The sequence below is a fragment of the Neomonachus schauinslandi genome, chromosome 1, assembly GCF_002201575.2.
Source record: "Neomonachus schauinslandi chromosome 1, ASM220157v2, whole genome shotgun sequence".
NCBI classification, from domain to species: Eukaryota; Metazoa; Chordata; class Mammalia; order Carnivora; family Phocidae; genus Neomonachus; species Neomonachus schauinslandi.
The window spans coordinates 92194247-92220860 of NC_058403.1; the positions used below are offsets into that span (position 1 = coordinate 92194247).

At 39.9% G+C, this 26614-nt stretch overlaps 1 protein-coding gene across 1 annotated transcript in view; it reads left to right on the top strand.

The window, feature by feature from the left end:
* Positions 1–26614, top strand: part of TNIK (TRAF2 and NCK interacting kinase) — a 381266-nt gene that overhangs the window by 233640 nt on the left and 121012 nt on the right. The window contains exons 4-5 of the mRNA XM_021702658.2: positions 10791–10916; positions 26483–26593. Coding sequence (XP_021558333.1) covers positions 10791–10916; positions 26483–26593 — 237 coding nt within the window. The remainder of the gene's footprint in view (positions 1–10790; positions 10917–26482; positions 26594–26614) is intronic.

Genomic DNA, 26614 nt, shown 5'->3' on the forward strand with positions numbered 1-26614 from the left:
CTATCAATCTCTATGCAGAAACCCATTATAAATATGGAAACCTTTTACAAAGTTTTTACCACAAAACAAATCAGAATTTATTTTGCAGTTCTGCCAAAGTCATAATACTCTATTTTCCCTGGATTGTATAAGATCTCCACATAATGTAATGCACTTGGCAATTTAACAGTTACTGGGTGTGGACATTCCAAGACCTTCGTGCTATAAAGTTCTGTTGTGTGGTTCTGTGGAACTACAGTGATTTCCACTGACATCATTAATCTCAGTGCTCAGAGTTGTATGTTGATACATAAAGTAGGACTTGAAAGGACTGAATATTACTGTCATAGTTTCTGGTTCTGTTTTTGAGACTTTAAGTTGCTTGAAGAACCACTTACTATTGTTAGACCACCTTGCTTTGGAATCAACGCAGCTATTTATCCCACCATATGTATTTTCAGTTTAAAGAGTATCAATTAGGCTTTCTAAATTGGGTTCCAAAAGAGAGTGAAGCTCTGCAGAGAAACTCTTTTCTCAAGCCTGCAGAGGATGGTACAGAGCCAAGGCTGTTGTCAGTACATAGGAGAGTCAGTCCATTGCATACAGTGGATGCTTTATGGTACTTGGACTTGATTTTCTTAGGGAACCCTTGTTGAAAGGGCTGGGTAGTTTCCCTGATTTAGGCACATCACTGACTATTTTGTAATCACTGACCCTTAACAAAGATAAATATGAACATCACATCAGGAGATAGTTTTCTATTTCCCATGTTGTCTGATACAGCATCAAATGACTTTTGTGTCACCCCCTGACACATTAGAGTCAGCATAAGATTTCCTTTGTGAAATTTGTGTGGTAGCCTCGGAAAACAATCTATTTCATTTTGCCACGTTGTCTTTTGTGTATTATGAAATGCTGCAAAAGCTTCTTACCAATTATTATAATTGTGCTCATTATAGCTGCTCTGTTAAAAACGGAGATGAATTCTCAAAGGTCGTCTTTGTTAATTGTTTGCAGTGATCTACTGCAGTTACTATAGTTTATTGTAATGAAATTGATAAAACCATAAGCATGAAATCAATTTTTAGATTATTGTTTTTACTCTACACCACTTCCTCTTTCTTTTCTTAATAGAAACTAGCCACAGAAAGAACTGGATATAATGCTTCTGCTCTTCCGGTTTTAGAGCTGAGACACTTCCAAATTTGCCAATATTTGCTTCAGAATTAGTACTTCAACTCAGACTCAGTCTTTGAAGTTGTTTTAGTTCCTGAAATAATTATGAGAATTTCTTCACTTCGCAGCTTCCTGGGGATTCCTTCCCAGCTGGGTTTGTGTACTCTAGATTTGCCTACAATATCTAAACAAAATTGGGCCCTCTCGGGTGGTGTTTCTCAAAGTGGACTACCAGCTTCTGTGAACTGTCAGCCCTCCGGTGGTATTCATGAGAAATGCAGATTGCTAGATCTGCTGTAGAATTTCTGGGCAGAGCCTCTGAACCTGCCTTTTCTACAAGCCCCTCAAGGAACTCCAGATTTGTGAAAGTCGGAGGGGCACTTTTCTGGGCTTTTATATTCCCTGCTTCCTGGCCACCATATGTAGAGAGACTATGGTTCTCTAATAACCCTACAAATAATCCTCATTTTCATTTGGAGAAAAATTCCTGGTGTAAACTAGTCCTTTTACAATGATACCTTGAAGCCCACACAGGACTTAAGGAGATCATAACTTAATGTCATAGGCTTTCACCTTTCCAATGATTGGCTCTGATCTTATTCCTCAGGACACTTTGGGTTGTAGTACCAAAGCCACACTCAAACCAAATGAAGCTGAAAATGGAATTTATTAGAAGTCACATGGTGTGATTAGGAACGTCATCTCTCTCTATCGCTGGGCTCTGTTTTCTTCCCCACCAACAGCTCAAGGTTCACTTTCTGATTACTTCATTATTGTTAGTCCCAGCAAAGTGCCAGTCTGAATATGAGCGGCGCAGCTTGGGTCATGTCCCCAGTCCTGAACCAACCCTTGTTTTCCTTCCTCCTTATCTGGATTGGGTACCTGGCCCTGGAACCTATAGGGATTAAGGGTTGGAAAGGATGCTTCCTCAAAGGAAAGCACATGAGATATTTGAGAATAGGGTGGGAAAGTGGTTGAGTAGGCAAAACCAGGAGAATTACAACACTATGACAGTAAATATTGTTGTAGTGGATGTGCTTAAAACCAGTTTGGTCCTTAAGTGCCTTTCCAAGGGCCTTTGTTATGGTTCAGCCAAAAGTAATAATAATGGTAACTAACATTGGTGGAGTGATTATTATGAGCCAGAACTCTTTTAAATCCTTTCTATATATTGATTATTTAATCCTTTCAGCAACCTACAAAACAGCTTCCATTAACAGCACCGTTACAGAGATGAGAAGACCAGGCATATTAAGTATCCTGCTCAATGTAACATGAACATGGTGGGGTGGCTATCTCAGCCTGAGCAGTTTAACTCTATCCTTGAAGTCATCCTCTCCACCACATTGCTATTGGTCTCCACTTAAGATAGAAGGGCATTTAGCGTTTAATTTAGTGTGAATTTTTCCATTAATTTATTCAATAAGCATTTACTAAACGTTTGCCTACTAGGAGGATCCATTTTAAACCCTGCTTGACTGAGTTCCCATTTCTATCTTGCTTATTGAATTCCTGTAACTGAAGCTTATGACCAGGCTCCAGCTCTCTTTGAGGAGTAAAAAGTAGTCTCCCAGGAGCCTCGGGTAGGGGGCTTTGCCCATAGTTAATGGGTTCAGTGAATGTTTGCTGAAACTGGACAAAAAGAAAAAAAAAATCTTTTCATCTTGGGTTGTTTGGAAGAGTCAGGGGACACATGCTCTAAGCATGTTTGGTTCCTCCCTCCCACAAAGAGGCCATTCGGTGGAGTGATGACTAGCACAGAACATAACATTATTAATAATAGTAATAACAACAACAACAACCATGGTCAAAATAAAAATGGCTGAGTACTTATCCTGTGCCAAGCATTGTTGTACTTTGTTAACCATATGTTAGCTCATTTAATCCTCAAAACAACTCCCCTTAGTGGACACTGCTAATATGTTCATTTTACAAATGAGTAACTGAGGGCATGAAGAGCCTGAGTAACTTGCCCAAGCCCCACAGATAGTAAATGGCAGAGTTGGAATTCAAATTCAGCCAGTTAGGGTGTGTCCACACACACCCCCCTCCCCAGCCCAGTTATAGGAATGAAAGTTGAGGGCATACCACTCGAGCTTGGCCTGCAGACTCAGGTAGAGCTGAGATCACACCCTCCTTACTGACTGTGACCTTGGGCAGCTTTCTTAACCTTGCTGAGTCTCATTTTTCTTATCTGTTAGGTGGAAATACAAACATCACCAACTTGTGTTGAGGCTAAAATGATAGAATATATAGTGCCCGGCACATAACAGGTCCTCAAAAAATGATTTTGATTATTAGTCCTGAAAAGATACAGTGAGTGCCTGAATGGGGCAGGCAGTATGAATAGAAAGAGGATTCTAGAGAGTGCCTTGAACCTCTGTCATTAGTAGAAGAGAGTGTGGGGATGGTGGCGTGTGCTAGGAACTATGCTCCATACCTGGGTTACCTACTTATTAATAGTGTAAATAGTTTGACTCAGCCTTGTCTTCACCAGCAAACATTCACTGACCCCATTAACTGTGGGCAAACCCTCTACCAGAGGCTCCTGGGAAACCACTTCTTTACTCCTCAAAGAGAGCTGGAGCCTGGTCATAAAGCTTCAGTTACAGAGTTATTAGTCTTCCCCCGAATAATATTAGGCTCACCCCAAGCATACACAAAATGACTTAGTATAGAGCAGGCTCTAGGAGAGAATGTGTGGCTAGATTCCTCCAGAAGCTGAAGACTGAAGCCATAATCATTCATTCATTTAGGAGTGGATGGGTGTGTTATGTTCTAGAGGGACGGTGGTGAGGAGAAGAGACACGAGCACTGTCTTCTGGAATCTTACATTCCAGCATGCATAAAAGACACTTAACAAACAGTTGAACGATGACTGAATCACAGTTCTGGTGAACTTTTAAGGAGTGTGCAGAGAGTATTAAGAGAGAATTTAAGAGGAAACTAATCTATCTGGGCAGTTCGTATGTTTCCTGATAGTGACAGCTACGTGAGATCCGAGGATGAGTAGATCTTGGTTCTGCGTTGGTAGGGCTGGGAGAAGGGCATTCTCAGCTGTAGGAGTCTGACCCTCTGGTGGGTTCAGCAATGCCTGGGAATCCCCACTGCAGGCCCTTCTGCTGCAGAGACCCTTCTGAACACACCTCTTTGGGACTCCTTTGGGGCTCTTTGGGTAGGTGTCTTTAAAAGACAGACCATCTGATAGAGCACATGATGAGAACTTTTAACAAAGATAAACAAATTTTTTTTTGTCTCCATAATACCCTCTACCTTTGGGGAGGTATTTAGTGCTTCAGTTCTGTATGGTATAGAGCACGTAGAACTTGGAAAGCTTCTAGAGTTCTAAAAATGAACAAGCTGAGCTGCCCACTACATGCACACTTACATGTCTCCCCCTATCTTGCCTACAGATTATATATACCCCTCTTGGTGGCTTATGTGTGTCCAGGTCTCTGCACATGGGCATGCACACCGGGTGTATGGCCTGGATGTGTAGGCTTGTCCTATGTGCAAGCACAACATGTCAGAGAGGTGGCTTAGGGCAATATAAGCCACTTCATTTATGGCAGACTTCAGGGAAGTTAGTGACAACACTACGAGGGGTAGCAGTCATTTACTTCTGGGTTACTTGAGCATGGGGTTTTGTTTTGTTTTTTGTTTTTAATTCATGGTTTTCTTGGGAGTCGCCGTCAGTGGAGGCTTGGGTGTGAGAAAAAGACACATCGGGCTGCATTAGCTGTTTCTCTGAGGAACAGCATTTCCCAGCAGGTTAGCCTCACGGTCAAGGGCAGCACTGCAGATTGGCACTTGCATCTGGGGCTATCCTCGTTTTGACATTTCAGGGCTCCTGTACCCTGGGCATGTTGCTTAACCTCGCCTTGTGGCTAATACCCCTTCTCTCATAAAGTTTGTGTGAGAGGTGAGCAGAGTTATTTATAAAGAAAGCATTTGAGAACAATACGTAGAACGCTATGTTCAGTGTGTATTATTATTATTATTAGTGTCTCTTGCAGACATTTTTCCTTTTTCTCTCGGCCGTACCAACAATCCCTGTAGGAGGCAACATGCCACACCCCTTCTGGCTATAGGGTCTTGGCAATCACTAGTTTTCTGCTAGAAAAACGGTTCCCTCCTTAGTCACACCGCATCACGCTTTTCTCTCTTCCTAAATGGGTAACCCCTATAAGGCCTTCAGAATTCAGACTCATTCTGGGTCTGTTTCCTTTGATCTGTAAAAGTATAATTTATAGGTGTATAACCTCACCTTGAGATAATTTGAGGAGATCCATACATGCTTAATTATCATTTAATTTTTAGTACATTTTCATATTTAATAAACTGTGATAAAAAAACACAAACCTCAAACTGTATGCTATATACCAACAAACACTGGAATATGGCAACCTCTTAATTTATACTGCTAGGTTCCTCCATTCGTGTGCAGAATTTCATTCAGTAAGAAGAATTTCCACTGAAATTTCAAAGCCTTCCCTTTAAAAAGAGAAATTTGCAATTACTTTTCTTAGGAATGTAGGTTTTCTCTCTCCTTTGGAAACAAAACAAAACTGAAAATTAATGAGATATTGAAGCTGATATGTGACTTTGTATTGCTTTCAAAAACTAATTTTGTATTCACTAAAAGAGCTTCTTTGTTGTCACTGATTAATTTTGTAACGAGATATGACATAATTAAACTCATAAAAATAAATGTTACTGATTTTAAAAATCCAGTTTTTGTTGATGCTCTATGTTGCCATCCTGAATAAAATTTCTACTGGAGGAAGGGATTTCACTATTACAAATTATTTTAAAACATTTTAAAATTACATCCTAGGAAATGTCAATAATCCCTTCACATTCTAATGCCTGTGATTCTTTAACAATAAATTATGTTCACCTTTGTGTCATGTTCTGTCAACAGTGAAGTTGAGAAGGTTGGGGAAGTTAACACAAACACCTGCCTAACGCCAGCAAGTGCTATGGAGGGCAGCAGAGGCGGTTCCAACCGGTCTCCACACCCCTAGGGTGAAGTGGCATTTATGAGTCTCTACATCTCACACTTTCTTCTGAGTTCAAACTGACCAGTCCCTTTGATTATTACAGGAGTTACACAATTTTATTCTTGTCCCATGGATTGAGAGCTAAATGCTGGGCAAACTCTTTGTTATAAAGCACATTAATATTAAGTATCTTATTAATTCCACTTTTCAATCCTAGCATATTGTAGATGCTTAACGTATATTCCCTGTGTCTTAAAATATGCAACTTAAAATCTCTCCTTTGTCCCCTGATATCATTCATAAACAAATACTATTGTGTGCTAATGAGTTTCTTTAATTGGAGGACCAAAGACAGGTTTCTCTTCATCCCTGGCTTAAAATGCTCCCAGACACTTCCTTCATGATTAGCAGCTTTAGGTTTATCACCATGGGTAACTGTTCTTCTGTCTAGGAGTTTTCAGTATAGAATTAAGAGCATGGCTTTGGAGTCAGACAAATCTCCCTTTGAGTCTTAGCTTTAACATTTAATATACGAATGAACTTGGGGGGTTACTTAACCTCTCTGAAATTCATTTTCCTCACTTATATGGGATCATTAAATCATCTATTTCACAGAGCTGTTTTGTATATTAAATACACAGTTTCTGGTACATAGCGAACGTTACATAAGTTTGGCTTTGGCTATATTTTCTGACCACAGTATCATATCATTATATGATAGCATCATCAGAGGTAGTCAGTGGCCTAAAAGCATCTCCTGGAAGCATCCATTTCTTTGCATTTGAAAACCACTTTGTCTTACATGGTTTGCCATCCTCCAGGAGGCCAGTCCTGGCTTCTCACACGGAAGGTTTTTCTGCAAGCAATAAGAGAGAGCTAGCCCCAGTGCGCAAGTAGTTTTCCAGCTTCTGCTACATCACATTTGCTAATGTCCCATTGGCCAAAGCAAGTCACATGGCCGAACCCAGAGACAAGCAGAGGAAAAGGACTCCCATCTCTTCATGAGGGAGGCTGCCAAATATCACGGCCTTTCCACCCCTCCCCCACCCACATCTAAGCAATAAATAGATTCCCATGTTCTTGAGAAAAAAAACAGTCTTCTTTATTTTGATAATAAAGCTATGTTTAATAAGCACTTGATAATTTCTAAGCCTGAGAGGTGGTTTAAATAGATACTCTTATTTTCATTCACATAACTGATATTTAGAGAGTCCATATGCAATGTCTGAGGGTACATAATGAATCAGCTTGGACTAGATTTTGAAGTCTCATGACTGAAGTAATGGTTCTTCCTAGTGTACCAGACTTGGCTTATTAAAATTAGTCCCTCTTAAAATTTGTGACAATTTGGTACCATTACTTTGTTTTTCATTATGACCCAGAGGTCATTAATTTCCCAGTGGGCTTGATCCTTTTGCTTAATTCTTAAGACATGAAAATAATCCACTTACAAAACAGAAGACATCCTTCTCTTATAACTTTGTAATCTAACTCTAGCCTCTGTTGTTGTCTTTGTCTTTTTGAAAACATTATAACTCGTGCTTTTTCAATAGCCATGTTGTGAGAGGGTAGACTGCTTGTCAAGTGGTTAAATAAGTTCTTGTAGTTACTAGTAAGTGTGTCCCTTTCAATGCCACTGACTAACTTTCTACCACCACTGCCCTAGACTAGAAATTGGTATAAATAGTAGCCTGATAAAATGCATGCCCACTTACAAGGTCCTATAAGATCAAGATCAAGGTTCTGTGCTAGAGCTACATAATCATGACCCACAGTGGTTCCATAATTGGATTTGGAAACCATGCAATTTAAACTAAAAATCAAGATACTTTCATTCCTGCTCTTCCACCCTTGTTACTATTTATTTTTTGGTTGACAAGATTAATAATAATGTTTATTTTCTATTACACTTTGTAACTTTCACATACTTCATTCAAATATCACAAAAGACTGGAGCATATAATAAAATACTATTATAAAATCTGTATCTAATTATAGAAGAGAAAACTGAGGTAGTAAAAGGTAAGTTACTTTCCTGGGATCGTGGAGCCCAAAGAGAACATGCACCCCACCTGCCCACCCTCATTTTTCTGACTCAGTGCATATGTTTTCTTCATTTTCATATTGCCTCAGTTTACCTTTGCAAAGTGATGGAGAGCACGCTGCCTTCATTCTGATCTCTGATACTGTTTATTTTGGATTTAAATATATATTGAATTATACTGCTACTTAACTGTTTCATAAAGCCTCATTTTCTTAATAGTACAGTAAACTTTTTAAAGACCCCCCTCCCCCCACCATGGATTCTCCCACATCACCCTCCATCCTGTTGAGAACCTAGGAGGCCCGCAGGAATGCTTGTAGAAGCAACTTGTCACTAAGAATGACTGAAGGTGAGACTGGCAGGCTGCCGTGGGAGAGGGAGGGGTGTTTTATTGTCTCATGTAGTTGCCTCTTTAGTGGAAGCAGCTGTCGATACCAGGCTGCCCACAGAAACCCTCAGGTCTGTTTTCTCCCCTTCTGTTTAGGCTTCCCTAACATACATCTGCTCACATCCCACATTCATCCACAGTTATTTGGCCCCACATGGTATTTGGGCCCACTGAGATCCATAGCTCAGTATGCACCATAGTAAGACATCTGAGGCGTGCTACGGGGACCCTTCGCCAAGTGGAAGGTCTGTGAAGGTCAGTCTCTCCCCAGGCCAACAGCGAAGGCGTAGGTAGTTTCTGATAGCTGCAGGGTAGTTTCTGATAGGGGCAGGTCAGCAGTATGCCATCTCCTCCCTCAGCCACCATTCCAGCCCCTCCCTCCTAGACTCCCCTCCTCACCTTGAGGGCCACACACTTCTCCTCAGCTCAGCGCCTCTCCCCAATCTTATGTTCTATTTTGAGATCACCTAGTCTTCTATTTTGTTAAGCCATGTGATGTGTAACATGTTTCGTTCTCCTAGGTTGGCAAATCTCCATAGTTTTTCACTAAAACTTATTTTTGCGTGGTCAGGAAATGTCAGCATTTCACCATTCTTCTCATCTCATTCTTACCATTTCTTTTCAAGCCCCACTAATGCTGCTCTAAGCAGCTCACCCTTTGCAGGTGTTCATTCTTTCATTCATGTTTCTTCACAGGCACTTTGCCTGGGGCGGGGCGTGTTACAAGGAGCAAAAGCAGGCACCATTCTTGTGTTTACAGTTATTATGGACTGATGGGGAAGAGAGCGTTTAATCAAATGGTCAGAGGGATAAATGTGGAAAGGTGCTACAAAGGGAGACACACGTGATGATTCACGAGGCTTGAACCAAGTCAGACAGATCAGGGAGTTTTGCTGGGGAAGGGACTCTGGAACAGAGACCTGAAGGCAGAGGAGGGCTTACAGTCCATGGAGAAGAGAGTCAAGTAAAACAGCAATTATGACACATCTCCATACCGGGCCCAACAAATATGGCGGGCGTGTGAAGTGTAGGGGTTGGATAAGATATAGTGGCGGGGAGAGGGGGGAGGTGGGGACTTGACATGGCCTGAGAGAATTAGGGAAGACATCCTGAGGGGGGTCATATAAACTCAATAGGAATAATGAGTAAAAATTATGTGAAGATGAGGAAGGGGAAAGAAGACATCTCATGGAAGACCACAGAAGGGCACAACATTGTAGACACTGAAGTGAGGCTGAGCAGCTCAGGGTGTAAGGGGACAGACAGGGACACAGCATGGGCAGCCTTTCAGGTAAAGGTGATAGAACAACCTACATGCAGAGATCATTGTTACTACTGCTGCATCTAAAACAACTCTCCTGGGATGGAATTTTTTTCCACCAATCTCAGAAATAAAATACTAGTTTACAGTCCAGCTAATGTGTACATTATCAAAATAAAATTATGGGAGAACACATGCACACTCCGCTGGTAGTGCCAGGGCTTCCAAAAGTGGCCCAAGTTGATGGACTCCAAATTGAAATTCAGAATGAATGAAACCTGAACATCAGGAAACTTAGTCTGTAGGAAAGTTACCTCTTTTCACATCCATGGCACTACCACATTCCCCCTTTCTTTTTATGTTTAGTTTCCTGAAGGTGAGATGAGTACTCCTGTTTTGTGAACTTCTCAGATCCAGGGAACTACCCTCGCTCCCTTTCCCATCTGACTTTCATCATCTTCAGTCAGTGACTTCAATAAAAGTAGGCTTCAAAGAAAATGAACCTAACAAATTTTAAATCTCAGAGCCTGTATTTTTTTTTCTTTCCCCAATCTTTCCTATACTAGATATGATCAGTTGTAGGTAGTCAGTGGACATAGTTCCCAGAAGCCGAGAGTGAATTTTATCTCAATAGTCTGTCTACCTTGATCTTTTCCAGGTGAAAGGATGAGATCTTTTTTTCTAGCAGGTTGCATGCTATGCCTGTTTGCTGTACAAACAGAAGACCCTCTTAGATTGCCAATTTGTTGTCTTGTAATTTTTTTCTTTGTAGTCAAGAGAGAAAGTCAAGTTACATAATAATTTTGCTTCTTTATCACCACAGAAGAAAGAACTTAAGGAAGAATTTATTACATAGTTGATATAGATGGTGATAAAAAACAGAATCCCACTAAAGACAATGGATTTTCATGACAAAAGAATATTTTTATTCCAATACAGGATGAAGAGGAAGAAATCAAACAAGAAATTAACATGTTGAAGAAATATTCTCATCACCGGAATATTGCTACATACTATGGTGCTTTTATCAAAAAGAACCCACCAGGCATGGATGACCAACTTTGGGTATGTAGTGCTATCCAAATTTGTTTCTTACATGAGGAACAACCAGGGCCAAATGGTTCATTTCTCTATCCTCATGTTGGATTAATTAACTCCTTCTTTGAAACTCTTAGCCCCCTGATTTCCATAACATTGTGTTTTCAAAGTTCTTTCCCATTTCACTAATACCTCTCCATCTTTTAAGTATCTTGTTTTTTAAGATTTTATTTATTTACTTAGAGACAGAGAAAGAGAGTTCGTGCATGAACAAGTTGGGGGAGGGGCAGAGGGAGAAGGAGAGAGAGAATCTTAGGCAGACTCCACGCTGAGCATGGAGGCTGACATGGGGCTCGATCTCATGACCCTGAGATCATGACCTGAGCCAAAACCAAGGGTCAGACATCTAACAGACTGAGCCACCTAGGCACCCCTCCATCTTTTAAGTATCTTTATTTTTTATCCCTTAATGTGGACCATCCCTAGAGCAAGTTGTTAAGGTCTCTGGTTTTTCCACTAGTTACTACATTTATTGAGTTTTTATTGTATTTTAGGCATCATGCTATTTGCTTTTTGTGTATTATATCATTTATTCCAGCTCTTTGAGGGAGACATTATTATTTCCTCATTTCTTAGATGACAAAACTTGGGCTTACAAAGATGGTAAGTAAATTGCCCTAAGGTCTTTGTAGCTAGAAATGGCAGAGCAATGATCTAACCAAGCTCTTGGAGTCTTTTTCCTTGCCTATAACTAATGTGTGGATGACTAAAATTTAAATTCCAAGTCTGTAAGTGAAATACCTGACCCAGTCTGATACTGGGTCCCCATCCTGTATCTTTGACAGTCTGTTCCACTGAAAGTAGATTCAGTATGTCTGATACCAAAACCACTACTCCCCTCCCTTCCCTGCTCAGATTGCTCTTCTTCTCATCTTCCTGATTACTGTCCATGAAACTTTTATTTATTCTTAGGCCCTCAGTCCATTCAGTGGAAGCTTAGATTTTGCAGTGGACTTCTACTTGATCTATCCATCTCTCTCTTCCTTGAATCTCTGTTCATCCTGTATGTTGCTGTTGGATTAACTACTCTAAAAAATACCCTTTTAACCACTTATCATCTTATTCATTTTCTAGAGTTCTTAATATGTGTCTGGCACAGAAAATTTATTTAATTAGACAGAGCTTACTATATGCCAAATTATATACTAAATTGTGTGGATCCCATGACTACTATTTCATGGATAATTTATCAAAGAATCTCAGTCTACTGTCTTAATGCAAAAGACATGTGTGGTCCAGCTGAGAAGGTAAAACATACACAGTGAACCAGAGTTGGTGACCAAAAAGAATATAATAATGTTAGCTCAGAAAAATAACAAGATTTTCATGTCATTTGATAATTGACTACTACAATCTTTGGTAGTGAAAAGAGCTGCTGGTTATTTTTTTCCCTATAAGTCCCATCTTTAAATTTAAAATTTTAAAAAGTACTTTTGGGTAAATAAACCCTCTTTGTATGATCACATTGATTTTATATATTTTTATGTGATTTCTGAAAGATTTATAGTAAGATTTTAATCATGGCCTCTTAAATGTAGATACAAATGTGAAAATTAAAAATGTGAAAGTAGTAGGAGAAAATAGAGGTAACCATATAATACTAAAGAAAGATATATGAGGGCATATATGCAAGAGCATATCCACCAAACAGAATTTTGATGAACTTGCCTGTATACATTTCTTAACATTTCCCATTACAAAAAAACCATAATAAACAAAATAAAAATGCAAATAACTGATTTAGGAAAAAATATCCATTTGGTATATGATGAGAAAGAATTTAGTAGCCTTTAGAAATGGAGAGTTTTTATAAATCAATAGTAAAATATGAAACTAAGAGAAAGATTAAGAACAAGACAACGATTAAAGAAGTAAGAAATATCAATTACCTGTAAAGATGTTCTTTTTTTTTTTTTAAAGATTTTATTTATTTATTTGAGAGAGAGAGAATGAGAGAGAGCACATGAGAGGGGGGAGGGTCAGAGGGAGAAGCAGACTCCCCGCCGAGCAGGGAGCCCGATGCGGGACTCGATCCAGGGACTCCAGGATCATGACCTGAGCCGAAGGCAGTCGCTTAACCAACTGAGCCACCCAGGCGCCCCAAAGATGTTCTTAAAATAGAATCATACCAACAACATAAATGCAAAAGAAAACAAAAATTAAATACCATTTTTTTAACTTGTAGATTGGCAAAGATTTGTTTTTAAATGATTTACCCAGAATGGACACTCACACCCACTGCTTATGGAAATGAAGGTTGGAGGTTGGTACTCTATCTTTACTCAAGGGCAATTAGAATACAAATGGATAAACATGCTCTCTCTCTCTCTCTCTCTCTGTCTCTGTCTCTCTCTCTCTCTCTCTCTCTCACACACACACACACACACACACACACAAATAAATATTTGGGTAACTACATAAAGATGTATGCAGAAGTTAACCAATAAGGAATTGCTTAAAGTAAATCCATTAAAGGACACTATGAAAGGACACATCAGCTAGTTAAAATGCTGTAGATTTATATTTACAATGGATAAACAATTAACTATTATAATGGGGTTTAGATTAGATAAAGCACATTTTCATTTTTGTCAAAAAAAGGAAGAAAAAGAAAAAATGTGGGTGCCTGGGTGGCTCAGTTGGTTAAGCGACTGCCTTCGGCTCAGGTCATGATCCTGGAGTCCCTGGATCGAGTCCCGCATCGGGCTCCCTGCTCGGCAGGGAGTCTGCTTCTCCCTCTGACCCTCCCCCCTCTCATGTGCTGTCTCTCATTCTCTCTCTCAAATAAATAAATAAAATCTTTAAAAAAAAAAAAAGAAAAAGAAGAAATGTATCTATCCATCTATATATATAAATGGTGAGGATGTCTAGAATAATATACCAATGGAGTTGAAGATATTTGTATCTGGGTAGTCATTTCAGGAATTTAATTTTTGAAACCTTTTTTCTTTTTTAGGTCTGCTTTTTTTTTCTTCTAAACTTTCTCTTAACTTGAATATCAGAGCCACTTCTGTTCCTTCTTTTTTTAATTGCTTTTCATGGGGCTGTCTTTGCTTCTCATAGATAGTCAGCTCTCTGAGTACAAAGATTGTGTTGTTTGCATCTCAGTGTCCTAGGGAGGTGCTGGGCATATGATGCAGACAAAATAGTTGGTCTATAAAGGAAAGTGATTATCATTCCCACAAACTTGTTTGCTAATATTGTTGGTACAAAGCAGATTGCTGCAGGTACCTGGAGAGCTCATTTTACCTGTGACCTCTAGGTTCAACAGAAATGATGAGAGGACGCAAGTTGGAATATCTCTGTGTTCCTAAAGGACTTCTATGTCATCAAGAATCTAGCTTTTTAACAGTGACCCCATATTGCCATAAACTTCAGCAGATAAGAAGTGGAGAATGATAGCTGTTCTAGTGCTATCTGGAGAGAGGTGTTTGGTTTGGTCAGGGGCATGGTTCCCAATTAAAAGAAAGCATTAATGTAGCTTTGGAACCACCACCTTCAGGAATCACCTGCAGGAATACAAGCTGAGTTACACCCAACTATTAATATCATTTCTTTTGTGAGATGGGCCAGATCGGGTCGTCGGTTTTCTTGTGAGAGTGAGTTGTTAAAATCTGGGTATTTATTTGGAAATCATTGGCTGAAGGAAAGAGAGGAGTGGTCAAGCAGGGATTGACTGGTTTTTACCCTTTTCCTAATGCTGCGATTTTTTAAGTTGGAAAGAAAATTAGTTGTCTTTTATTTTGCTGGGTTCTCATGAAGTTAATTGACTTTCCCAGGACCTCAAAGCTCATTAATGGATGAATGCAGAGCCAAAATACAGGCATCCTGAATTGTGACAATTTAGCTTGGCCTGAAGTTCTGTTAAAGGCACTGGAAGTTTGTTTTTGTGTTTTTTTTAATAAGCGAAACCTACAGTCCGTTTTCCAGTTGGCACTGGGAGAAAGCAGCATGCCTATTTGCATCTGCATGGTGTGAACGGGAGGTTTTATACTCTTGGGAACCAGTTGCTGCCCACCAGTTCTCACCCTGGCCAGTTGCTCCTCCCCTGAAGACAGCTGTGGTTGCTGGGAATCGAGAATCTGCATGTGTATATATTCACTTATTCATTCACCATCGATCCATTCATTCATCCAACAAATATATATCAAGCTCTTGCTAGGCACAAGGCACTCTTCTGGGCACTGAGGCTATATCAGTGAACAAAATTGAAGAAAGCCCCTACTTACCTGTAGCTTACATTCCTACTACAGACCACAGACAGTAACCATAACTAGTAAGAAAACTGCAGAGGATGCTGGAAGCTGACCAGTGCCTCGTAGAGCAGGGCAAGGTTAATAGGGCTGCAACCAGGGGAAGCCCCATTGTAGATAACTCGAGGAAGGGCATTCCAAGCCTGGTGTTTTCCAATAATAACAATGGGAGCAGTGTGACCAGAAACATGGGGAGAAGAGATGTGGGACCAGATCATACAGAGCCTTACAGACCATGGGAAAGATGTCAGCTTTTACTCTGAGTGAGGTGAAGGGCCACTGGAGGGTGTTGAATATGGAGGGATGGAAACTGATCCACATAGGTAAGGGGTCCCTCTCATTGCTCGGTTGAGATTAGACCAGATGGGGGCCAGAGCAGAAGCAAGGAGGCCAGTCAGGAGACTGTTTTAGCAAGCTAATCCCCTTCCTGAAGTTGGCAAAGGGAGATCTGCAAGTAGTGATCCCTCCCAAACTGAGGCCCCATGGGAGGACCCAGGCCTTCACATTCCATTTTCCCATCTGCAATTAAATATTACAGGCCCCACGTTCTGCTTGGAAGACACAGGACCTAGCATTTATCTGTTGGTGCTCCTGCAGAGGACTGTTCTGTCCATGCCCATGTCCCTAATCATCCGTTAGCTTCTGTGTCACTGGAGATGAAAATATGAAGCCATGAAATGCTCTTGAGGGCAAGAGCATCTTCTTTTTCTAGTTGTGCTCTTTCTATTTGACAACAAACTAAGGGGGAACTTGGAAAAATAAAGGCAGAATTGAAACGTAATAATTAGGAATTTAATACCAGATTACAATATTGGTGGGAACTTGATTATAGAATATGATAGTGTGTAGTTATTCCAAGGCCTCTGACTCACTGAATTTGAGCCATTCCCTGTTAATAATAACAATAGCAGGTGATACTTACTGCTTGCTTATCACATGCCAAGTATTGTGGGTTTTTTTTTTTTTTTTTGCCTTGTCATATTATTTCATTAGATCTTTACAACCACTCTACAGATTGGATATTATCATTATTCCCACTTTACAGATAAGGAAATTTGGCTCAGAGAAGTTAAGAAATCTGCCCAGGGTCTCCCAGCTGGTGGGGGATAAAGCCAGTGTGTTAGCCAACCCCAGGCTGACCGATGCTAGAATCGAGCTCCTGAGTTCTACACTCTTTTTTTTAAGTTGTGAGAAATAGTTCTAATACCAAAATTTGGTATTCTAAATAGGATTGAGGCTTTGGGTTTCAATTATTTTGACTTCACCTTTAACCTTCTTCATTCCTCAATTCCCCAGTTTTCAAAGAGGGTAGCAGGACCAGTTAGTTACTAGTAAGACTGATGGGAAGTCTAGGAAATATGCTTTGAAGAGTACATTAAACCTTCCAGGAATGTTTTAGCAAACAATTGCAAAGGTCACAGATAGTTGACTCTTTGGACTAATGGCATCCTGTTAAGATTACACGTATATAAAAATGTTATTGTGAATTATATAGAGACATAACCTGTAGCCACCCAAAGCAGCGCTTGCTAACATTCATTCCCACTGTTCAGACTACGTGAAATATTCCCCAGTTGTTTCTTTTGTTGTGACTGGAGGTTTTGCACATAGCCTACCAGCCAATACGTGTGCTGTTTTAGGTGTCTGATTGAATTATAATCTGTGCGAATTCTATCGTCTTGTTGTAGAGATAAACTTGTTTAGTACCATCTCTTTGCGGAAATACAACGACTTCTGATAATGGCTAAGTAATTCTACTTTATCAACTGCTGAGGTCCAGAACCGGAAATCAAAAAAGGGAGCTCTTTCAATAAAGATTCTGATCGCTTGGAAACAAGCAGCTCTGTCACACGACATTGCCACCTCATTCCGCCTCGCCTCGGTGGGGAGCAGCTCTCCGTTCTGCTGCATACCATTCAGGCACTGGGAGTGAGGGACAAGAAGCATCCACTAGGCACACCAATTTCTCTGACATTGGAAAGCGAAATCACACATATTTTGCTGTATCTTCTGATACCACCACAATCACAGGACTAGAATATCTTACAAAAACAATAAATTTCTGACTAGCTTTGGAAATGCAAGGTGGTCATAAGAAAGCAGATTACTGTACTGCAAGGTCCCTATAAGCCATTCCTTAGATTGCAACAGTGTAGCCTCGCAGAGGTAAGAGGTAACAAATTATGGGGTATGCACTTTGGGGACAAACATTGTAGCAATGGGCTGAAACCCGACCTGGAATCCAGAGACCTGGGTTCTAGTATTGGCAGAGGCAGCATCTCTGACATTTGGTTTCTTCCTCATAAAAATGGTAACTTAAAGAAAAAAAAAAAGGTAGGGGGCACCTGGGTGGCTCATTCGGTTAAGCGTCTGCCTTCGGCTCAGGTCATGATCCCAGAGTCCTCAGAGCGAGCCCCACGTCAGGCTCTCTGCTCAACGGGGAGCCTGCTTCTCCCTCTGCCTCTGCCCCCTCCCCCTGCTCATTCTCTCTCTCTCTCTCTCTCAAACAAATAAATAAAAATCTAAAAAAAAAAAAAATGTTAGAGTAGATCTGGGTTTTCAAACTGGCAGCCCAGAGGCTAAATACTGTCCAGGTGAATGTATTTAGTTTGCTTCCCATAAGCGGTGGTGTTTTAATTATGCCAACATTAGAAAAAAATCAAATAGTTTCACACAAAAGTCTGGATTCCTTGAAAAGTTTTGAAAAACAGGATGATATGGAAATGCTGGGCCTGAAATCCCCAGTAGCAGCAGGATGTGATAGCTATTTGGAGAGCACATGCCCACTCCAGTTAGGACCAGAGGTCCCGGTGCTCCCTGTTGGCTTCCACACACGCTCAACTTCATGCATTGACGTTACTTGTCCAGCTCCTGCATAATATCATCTGGGAATGAGATACTGAGGTGTACCCATGAGAGAACTCTTCTGGAATCTGCAGTGATGTTGGCCACACTCCCCAAACCTAGGTCGAATATAGTTTACATTTGCTGTGGCATTTTGTCTGACAAAAGATCAGGCCCGCTTGCATTTTTGGTTGTTTTAAGACTTAAATATGAGGTGCTGCAGATAGCATTATTAAAAATTCAAGCCACCTGTAGCTGACTCTTTTGAACAATTTAAAGTTTCTCTTTTTTGAATTCTATGTGTCAGAAATGAGACTTTCTTTTTCTTTTATTTCCTTTTTTTTTTCCTTGTCTTGATCAGTATTTGTCACTTACGTAACTAAAGAACTCCCTTCTTCATATATGTAGAACCTAGGTCATTTGTCTGAAGAAGTGACTGAATCTTATTATCTGTGAATAGAAATTTTTGAAAGGCTAACTTTGGTAATTAGAGAAGGCATGCCTAAAATATTAGGAGGAGTGATTGTAAACAGGCTCCCAGACTCAGAGCTGCCCTATCGCATGACCTATAGAGACAGGATATGCTACTTAGGTACAAACAGAGTGAAAGTCATTCCTAATTTAATACATTGCAATAGGGCCTGAGTTCAGCTTTAAAAGAGCCATTTTTATGAATTGATGGGTGACTCTGCCAAGAATGTACAAATGATTTCTTCTTTGATTGCAGTGAATTTCATTTGAATTGTGCTTAGACTGCTTTTCACCTTAGCAGAAGGAAGACTTCTGTGTGCCCAAAGTTATTCTGCTATTGGGCTACACAAACCTCTGATTCCTTTTCTAGATGAATTCTGAGCTAAAGTCTGTGTTCCATTTAAGTTGTGCTTCTCAAAATCCTCAACTATCAAGTTGTTTAATCATAAATCCTCTAAGGCTAGTATTTTATTTTCTTGTCCTATTTTTACTCGTCTGAAAGCTTGCTTTCCCATCCCTTCCCCACGTTCTTCTCTTTCGGAGTAACATTCTGACGAGCAGAGTCGAACATTTCTTACAGCCTTAATAAGGTTAGTTTCTGTGAGCGGGTCCCTGGCCAGAATGGACATGTAATGATTTACTCCTAACAGGAAAAATTCTCCAGCAGACCTTGCATACATACTGAGAAATTTGAGCACCAGAAATCAAATACAAGATGCAACTAACTTCCCTCATTCCTTGAAAGCTGCATGCTGACTCAGACTCTCTCTCCTTAGACATGGTGACCACTGACCGTTGAGCCTTTCTAGTGGCTTCTTGTGGCTAAAAATACCAATTGGCTCCATATATTCAAACTGCCACTGTCATTCTCAAGGTATAAAGTTGTTCGTTATCCAGAAACTATATCAACAAAGTTTGGGACACTTCACGTCCTTGGGACTCAATTTTTTACCTTTGGAAAATTACAATTTATAGTTCAAGCACTTTTTTTCAAGTCTAAAAATATAATGTAGACTCCAAAGGAATTTTTTTTTTCAAATACATGCTACTTTAAAAATGAATGCAAAGGATTGTTTAGGTTGCTTTTTCAAATTTGAAATTCCCAACAGTTTTACCTTGCCTTTACATACGTTGATTTAAGTGATAAATGTGTTCATATGTATGCCTACCAATTTTTGTACTTACCTACGCATGTATTTGATACTGTGGGTCTTTATACTACCTCTGGCAAGTGAGACAGCATTCTGTAACAAAGTACTGGTTTTGTTTACACCTTCATAAATCATCTAGATGAGATCTGTGGCTATTCCTGGCCACACATGATAAAAATGTCCTGTGCCTTGCTGATGTTTCTGGACCTTCAAGGTCAATAGGCTGATCCTCTGCAGAGCTGTGAATTCTTGGATGGTTATCTTTCCTACCCTTTTCTTAGAGTGCCCCTTCAACTGCGGGGTTCAAACTTCTCTCATTTTAGACAGACCTTTGCACCTTCGGCATCCTGCTCCCTCCTCTTCCTCTTCCCTGTGTCTTGCCCCTCCTTTTACTAGAAAAGAGAAGGGATCTGTTAGTAGTCAGTTATTCCTGTGGGTGACTGACTCTTGACATTTGGGGGGAACAAATCAAGGTATTTTTGGCTAGCGCCTGCAGTTTTAAAATATCATAAAGCCCTGTTTCTTGTTACAGGAACTTAAAACCAGTTAACTAGCAGATAAACGAATACTGTAGGGACCCCGGAAATCATCCTAAGCTTCTTAAGAAGCTTTTTTAAAATTCCTTCAGAGGTGATTGGGGTTGGAAAGCTCAGGTTAGAAGTGACCACGGCAGGTGACTCCATCCTGAAGGCGCCTCCCGATGAGGACGTGATGAGGAGGTGAGCTTAGGGCTGGCTCAAACAGTGCTTCTGAAATTCCCTTTGGGCCCAGCTGAGACCAAAGACCTTTCACTTAAATATTGCCCCCTGCCCCCACAACTTCTCAGAAGAAACATCTTGCTGGCTGGAAGTAGAAGACAACTGACAAAAATACATGATGAACAACCACGTAAGTTGTGACATATGCTGGAACTCTTTGTTTTTAAAAGTTAACCTCTTTAATTTAGATAGAAATAACTACCATGTCCAAGCAACCCTTTCCCTCTTAATTGGGTTGCACTACACTGTGCTGTTTCTTTCTCTCTCTCTCTCTCTCTCTTTTTTAAAGATTTTATTTATTTATTTGAGAGAGAGAGAGAATGAGCAGGGGAAGGGGCAGAGGGAGAGGGAGGAGCAGGCTCCCCTCTGAGCAGAGAGCCTGCAGCAGGGCTCCATCCCAGGACCCTGGGATCATGACACTTAACTGACTCAGCCACCCAGGCGCCCCTACTGTGCTGTTTCTTAAATATCTCCTCAGTGGAACGGTTCCAGCTCTAAGTCTAGGTCCAACCCCTGTCCTGCATGAGCTTGGTTCTGTCCTCACCTTCAACCCAGCCGTCCTTCTGTCTTCCTAAGTTACACGTAGGTGTACCCTGTTTTCTGACTCAGTTGTTTAGGTGGTGTTGAGTGAGCATTTCAAATGTACCATTCCTTCTAAACCTCTCCCTCCACCTCTTCAGCCTTCCAAATAAAAAGATCCAACGTCCTGGAATGCACCACTGTTTCTTCTTGCCATGAGATACAAGCCTGAAAAAAGGACATGTATCCTTTGTGCTCTTTTATTAATAGGGGTTTTAGAAATACATGTGCCCGGTGCCCTTCATAAGCACCTGTCGGGGGCGCCTGGGTGGCTCAGTCGTTAAGCGTCTGCCTTCAGCTCAGGTCATGATCCCAAGGTCCTGGGATCGAGACCCGCATCGGGCTCCCTGCTCGGCGGGAAGCCTGCTTCTCCCTCTCCCACTCCCCCTGCTTGTGTTCCCTCTGTCACTATGTCTCTCTCTGCCAAATAAATAAATAAAACCTTTAAAAAATATATAAGCACCCGTCAGCCATTTCTTCACCATCCAAGTGAAGTGGATCTTGGGAAGTTATTGATACCCTCTTTCAAGTTGGAAACTCTTCCTCGTTGCTTTTTTTTTTTTTTTAAGTGCAAACAGAGCAATAGATAAAAAGTAATAAATATAGTTTAAGATTTGGGGCTGCTAGGAGTTTTACACTCATGGACACACTTAATGTTCTCATCAAACATTTTATTTTATTTTATTTTATTTTATTTTATTTTGCATTTTATAGTGCTGGTGGTGGGGTGCTGAGCCTAGGGTGGTTAGAGAACATGCATGCCCAAGGTCACATAGCTAGTACTTGAGAGAGCACCACGCTTTCAACCCCACTCTACTTACTTAATGACTACATAGACTCTGGATAAGGCTGCAGACCATAACTAAGCTTCATTTCCAAGTAAATAAGGAAAAGGGAATTGAGGGGAAGGAGAATTAATGAAACAGTAGTTGCAAATCACCGAGCCCAGCGCCTGGCACATGGCAAATTCTCAGTAAATGTGAGCAAGTATTGTTGGCCCAGTGTCAACTCTTTGAGAACTTTCTTTTGGGGAGAATATTAATGATCCAATATTTCTTGCTTGTGAGATGGGAAGTTATTGACTTACCGCTGCTGGGCTTGGCATGTTGAGCCCTGTTTCTGTTTATTAATGTGTTGAGGTTACTTGTGGTGAGGGAGGGTGCCTGCTGCATGGTGGCGGTAATTATCAGTGTTGCTGTGCGGCCGCAGGAACCAGTTGCTAGCAAATGCTGGTTTCTTCTTTTCTCTCTCTCTCTCTCTCTCTTTTTTTTTAAATCCCATTACATAATTTAACAATCATTTCATTCCGTAGTGAGATGAAAAGAATTTAGCAGCCTTCAGCTGGAGCTGAATAGAGAAGCAAATTATAGAAATCACTGACATTAGTGCCTGTCTAGAGCAGGATTGTTTCCTACTGAATATTTGAAAGTATTTTGTCCAATCTAATTTTAAAAGACTGGAGCCACTGGGCTTCCACTGCTTTCCTTGGGAACTATAATTACGTGGCCTAATAGAGCTCAGTGGTGGGACATATTCTCCAGCTGATAGAGGAGCAATGGAGGCATTCCTAGGAGGTCTGGTCACTGTGTTCTTCAAAATGGGATATAGAAGGGGCACAAGCATATTTTGCTCACTTGAGGAAATATTTTCTTTCCACCCAAGGATGTTCCTTTGGTCTGCCCGGCTGCCATTGAACCATGGTTTGCTACATAATGGGATTTTCTTTAACTCTGTGTTATAGAGAATCCCCCAAATACACAATAGTAAAGAGAACAATATAATGGACACCCGTGTGCCCCACACTAGCCCCAGCAACCATTCGTCACTGACCAATCCTGCCCCAAACACATGCTCACCCACTTCTTCCCTTCTACTCATCCTCTCACTTTTTCTAAATTCTGATAAAATATATATAACATAACATTTAGCATATTAACCATTTTAAAATATGTCATTCAGCGGCATTAGGTACATAGTACTGTGCTACTGTTACCACTCTCTAGTTACAGAATTTTTCATCACCCCAAAAGGAAACTCTGCACCCATTCAGCACCATTCCTCCCTCCCCCTAGTGCTTGGCAGCCACCCATCTGCTTTATATTTCATAAAAATGGATTTATACAATACATAGCCTTTTTGGTCCTTCTTTCAGTGAGTGTAATGTTTTCAAGATTCAACCGAGTTGTGTCAGGCGTCAGTACGTCATTCCTTTCCATAGCAGAATAATACTCTGTTATATGGCTACACCACATTCTGTTTATTCATCTGATAGTGGACATTTTGGTTACTTCCACCTTTTGTCTATTGTGAATAGTGGTGCTTTGAACATTTGGATGCAAGTTTTGTTTGAATATTTGTTTTCAATTCTTTTGAGTATATGCCTACAAGTGGAATTGTTAGGTCCTAATGCAATTCTATGTCAACTTGTTGTGGACCCATCGAACTCTGTGTGACTGCAACATTTTACATTCCCCCCCCAGCAGTATACGAGGGTTCCAATTTCTCCACATCCTTGCCAACATTTGTTATTTTCTGCCTTTTTAAAAAAAAAATTATAACTATCCTAGTGGGTATAAAGTGGTACCTTACTGTAATTTTGATTTACACTTTCCTTTTTTTAATTTAAATTCAATTAGCCAACATATGGTACATCATTAGCTTCAGATGTAGTGTTCAATAATTTATCAGTTGCCTATAACACCCAGTGCTCATCACATCACGTGCCCTCCTTAATACCCATCACCTGGTTACCCCATTGATTTGTACTTTTCCTAATGACTATTGATGTTAGGCATCAGTCCATGTGATTGTTGGTTAGTTGTGTATCTTCTTTGGAGAAATGTCTATTCAAGTCTTTTGCCCGTTTTTAAATTATGTTATTCATATGTTTGTTGTTGATCTCTAAGTGTCCTTTATATATTCTGGATACTAGACTCTTATTGGATATATGATTTACAAATACTTTTCCCATTCAGTTGGTTTTCTTTTCACTCTCCCAGTTGTATCCTTTGAGGCACAGAGGTTTTTAATTTTAATGTAACCCACCTTATCTGTTTTTTCTTTTGTTGCCTGTGCTTTAATTGTCATAGCTAAGCAACCATTGCCAAGTCCAAGGTCATGGAGATTTCCCCCTATATTCTCTCCTCAGAGTTTTATAGTTTTAGCTCTTATATTTAGGTCTCTGATCCATTTTGAGATAATTTTTTTGTATGGTGTGAGGTCAGGGTTCAACATTATTCTTTTACATGTGGATATCCAGTTGTCCCGGCATCATTTATAGAAAAGACCATCATATCATTTTATTCATAGTCATTCAGCATGTTTCACTAAGAGATAAGAATTTTTTTACATAACTACAGTACCATTATCACACTTCTAAAAACCCTCATATTTCCTTAGTATCATCAAATATCTAGTCTGTATTCAAAGCTTTAATTGCCTCAAAAATTTTAAGAGCTTTGGGGAAAAAACTCATATCCAGATAAGTTGCATCCCTTGCAAATTGTTGGTATATCTTTTTAATGTTTTTAAGTCTATAGATATCCCCCCCATCTCCTTTTTTCCTTCTTGCAATTTATTTGTTGAAGCAAGTGGGTCATTTGCCCTGTGGAGTTTCCTGTTCTAGGTTTTCTCGATGTATCCCCATTAGTTAACGCGTTCCTCAGTCCTCTGAATTTTCTGTAATCTGGTAGTTGGAACTAGATGCTTGATCAGAGTCTAGGGTTCTTTTGTTTTGTTTGTTGTTGTTTGTTTGTTTTTAGCAAGGCTACTTCTTAGGTGATGTTCTTATTCTAACTGAGAGGCAAATACTGTCTGGTCACTTCTTATGTTTTTTATGTTAGCAGCCATTGATAATCAGTGCTTAAATTCATTAGTTTGTCAGGGACTATGAAATAGTGATATTTTAATTCTCTTATGTCCTCTTCATTTATTACATGGAATGACTGCATTTTATAAAGAGAAGATCTGCCCCTTTTAATTACTTAACTATCCAGTGCTAAAACTTGTTTAAGAATGTAGTGTAAATTCTTGATTCTTTCCCTCTATTTACCAGTCTCAAAGTAAGCCAATGCCTGTTATATTCTTTTTGAGGGCTGTTTGTTAATGCATTTAGGTAAGTTTAATGTGTTTCAAGCCATCGCAGTTCTTATTCTTATTGATGCTCAAATCATCCCATCTTTGGCCGGTGAGAACCTCTTCAAGTTGACTCTTGAGTTCTTTCTAACATGACCCATATATGTTCTTTGATAGCTTCCTGACTATCACGTATGATAATTTTACAACTCTTATGGGTTGCAATGGGGTCTATTGTGGCACTTCTCAAATTTCCTTACAAAACCTCCTGAGAGGTCTCTTTACTTCTACGGGTACTCTGGAGAAGATGGTAGGGTTTCCCTACCCTTTGTGCAATCGTAAGGCCAGTCAGCAAAGGCATTGGAAACTTGTTCATGAAACTCATGTCAGGAGTTTTCCTGAGTTTTTATGAGGCATACATGGTGTTGATGTTAAGAATGTACATTTGGACAAAGTCAAAACCACCAATGTGATTTTATAATGGGTCCGTTTGAGTTTTGTTTCTAGTGTCTACTCAGAGATCGATTGCTAGTTATTCTGAATTCTTTTCATATAATTACGAAAAAATGTAAGTATTTAATAATAAGATGCCATTTGTTGAAGACCTTTCTTTCTTTCTTTCTTTTTTTTTTTTTTTGAAGAAAAGGGAGAAAGTAAAGAAATGGATGTGTTTCCTAAACCTAGAATATGGATATAAAATCAGATGAATTTCTTTTCCTCTTCTAGTCTCTATTTCTCCATTAAATAAGGGAGAAGATTATGTTCTGCCTATTTGATAAAGTTGGTGAGTGCTGTAATGAGTTTATATTTATAGAGAACTTGAAGCTTTTTGGATGAAAGGTGCTAAATTAAGGCTTATTGTTTATTGAATTTATTTGATGTGTCTAACCTCCTGGGAACATTTGCTGAAAGTTAATTAAAAACAGATAGTCCCCACTCTGACAGCTTACAGTGTCACTTACAAACCAATAGCATGAACAGTGTATACTTTATTGTCCTAGCGTCAGATTGCCTAGAAAACCATAGTTCTGTCAGACAGGGGAATGATCCACTTTTGTAGGAAAGGTAAGATCAATTGCTGGATAAAAACACAGAGATATTCTCAACTACATCTGAACCACCTAGCTGCCCTCATTTTTAAAAGTACTTAAAATATGGGGATTTCCCTCAATTTCCAATTATAACTTTCAGGTTGGAAAATTAAAAATCATCTTTCTTTTCCATCACTTTGGAAAGAAATTAAGATATGAGTTTATGTTTTCTATACTGTCTTATGATCACTTCTTCTTTACAGGAGTGGTATTCTAAAACAGCCAACTGGAATGACTTATGCTTTCTTAACTCAGCCCAGCAAAAGCTGTGAAGTATAATTATAATAATGGCATGTTTGCTTCCTTTGCCAGTTGGTGATGGAGTTTTGTGGTGCTGGCTCTGTCACTGACCTGATCAAGAACACAAAAGGTAACACCTTGAAGGAGGAGTGGATCGCATACATCTGCAGGGAGATCTTACGAGTAAGTGACAACACGGAGTAT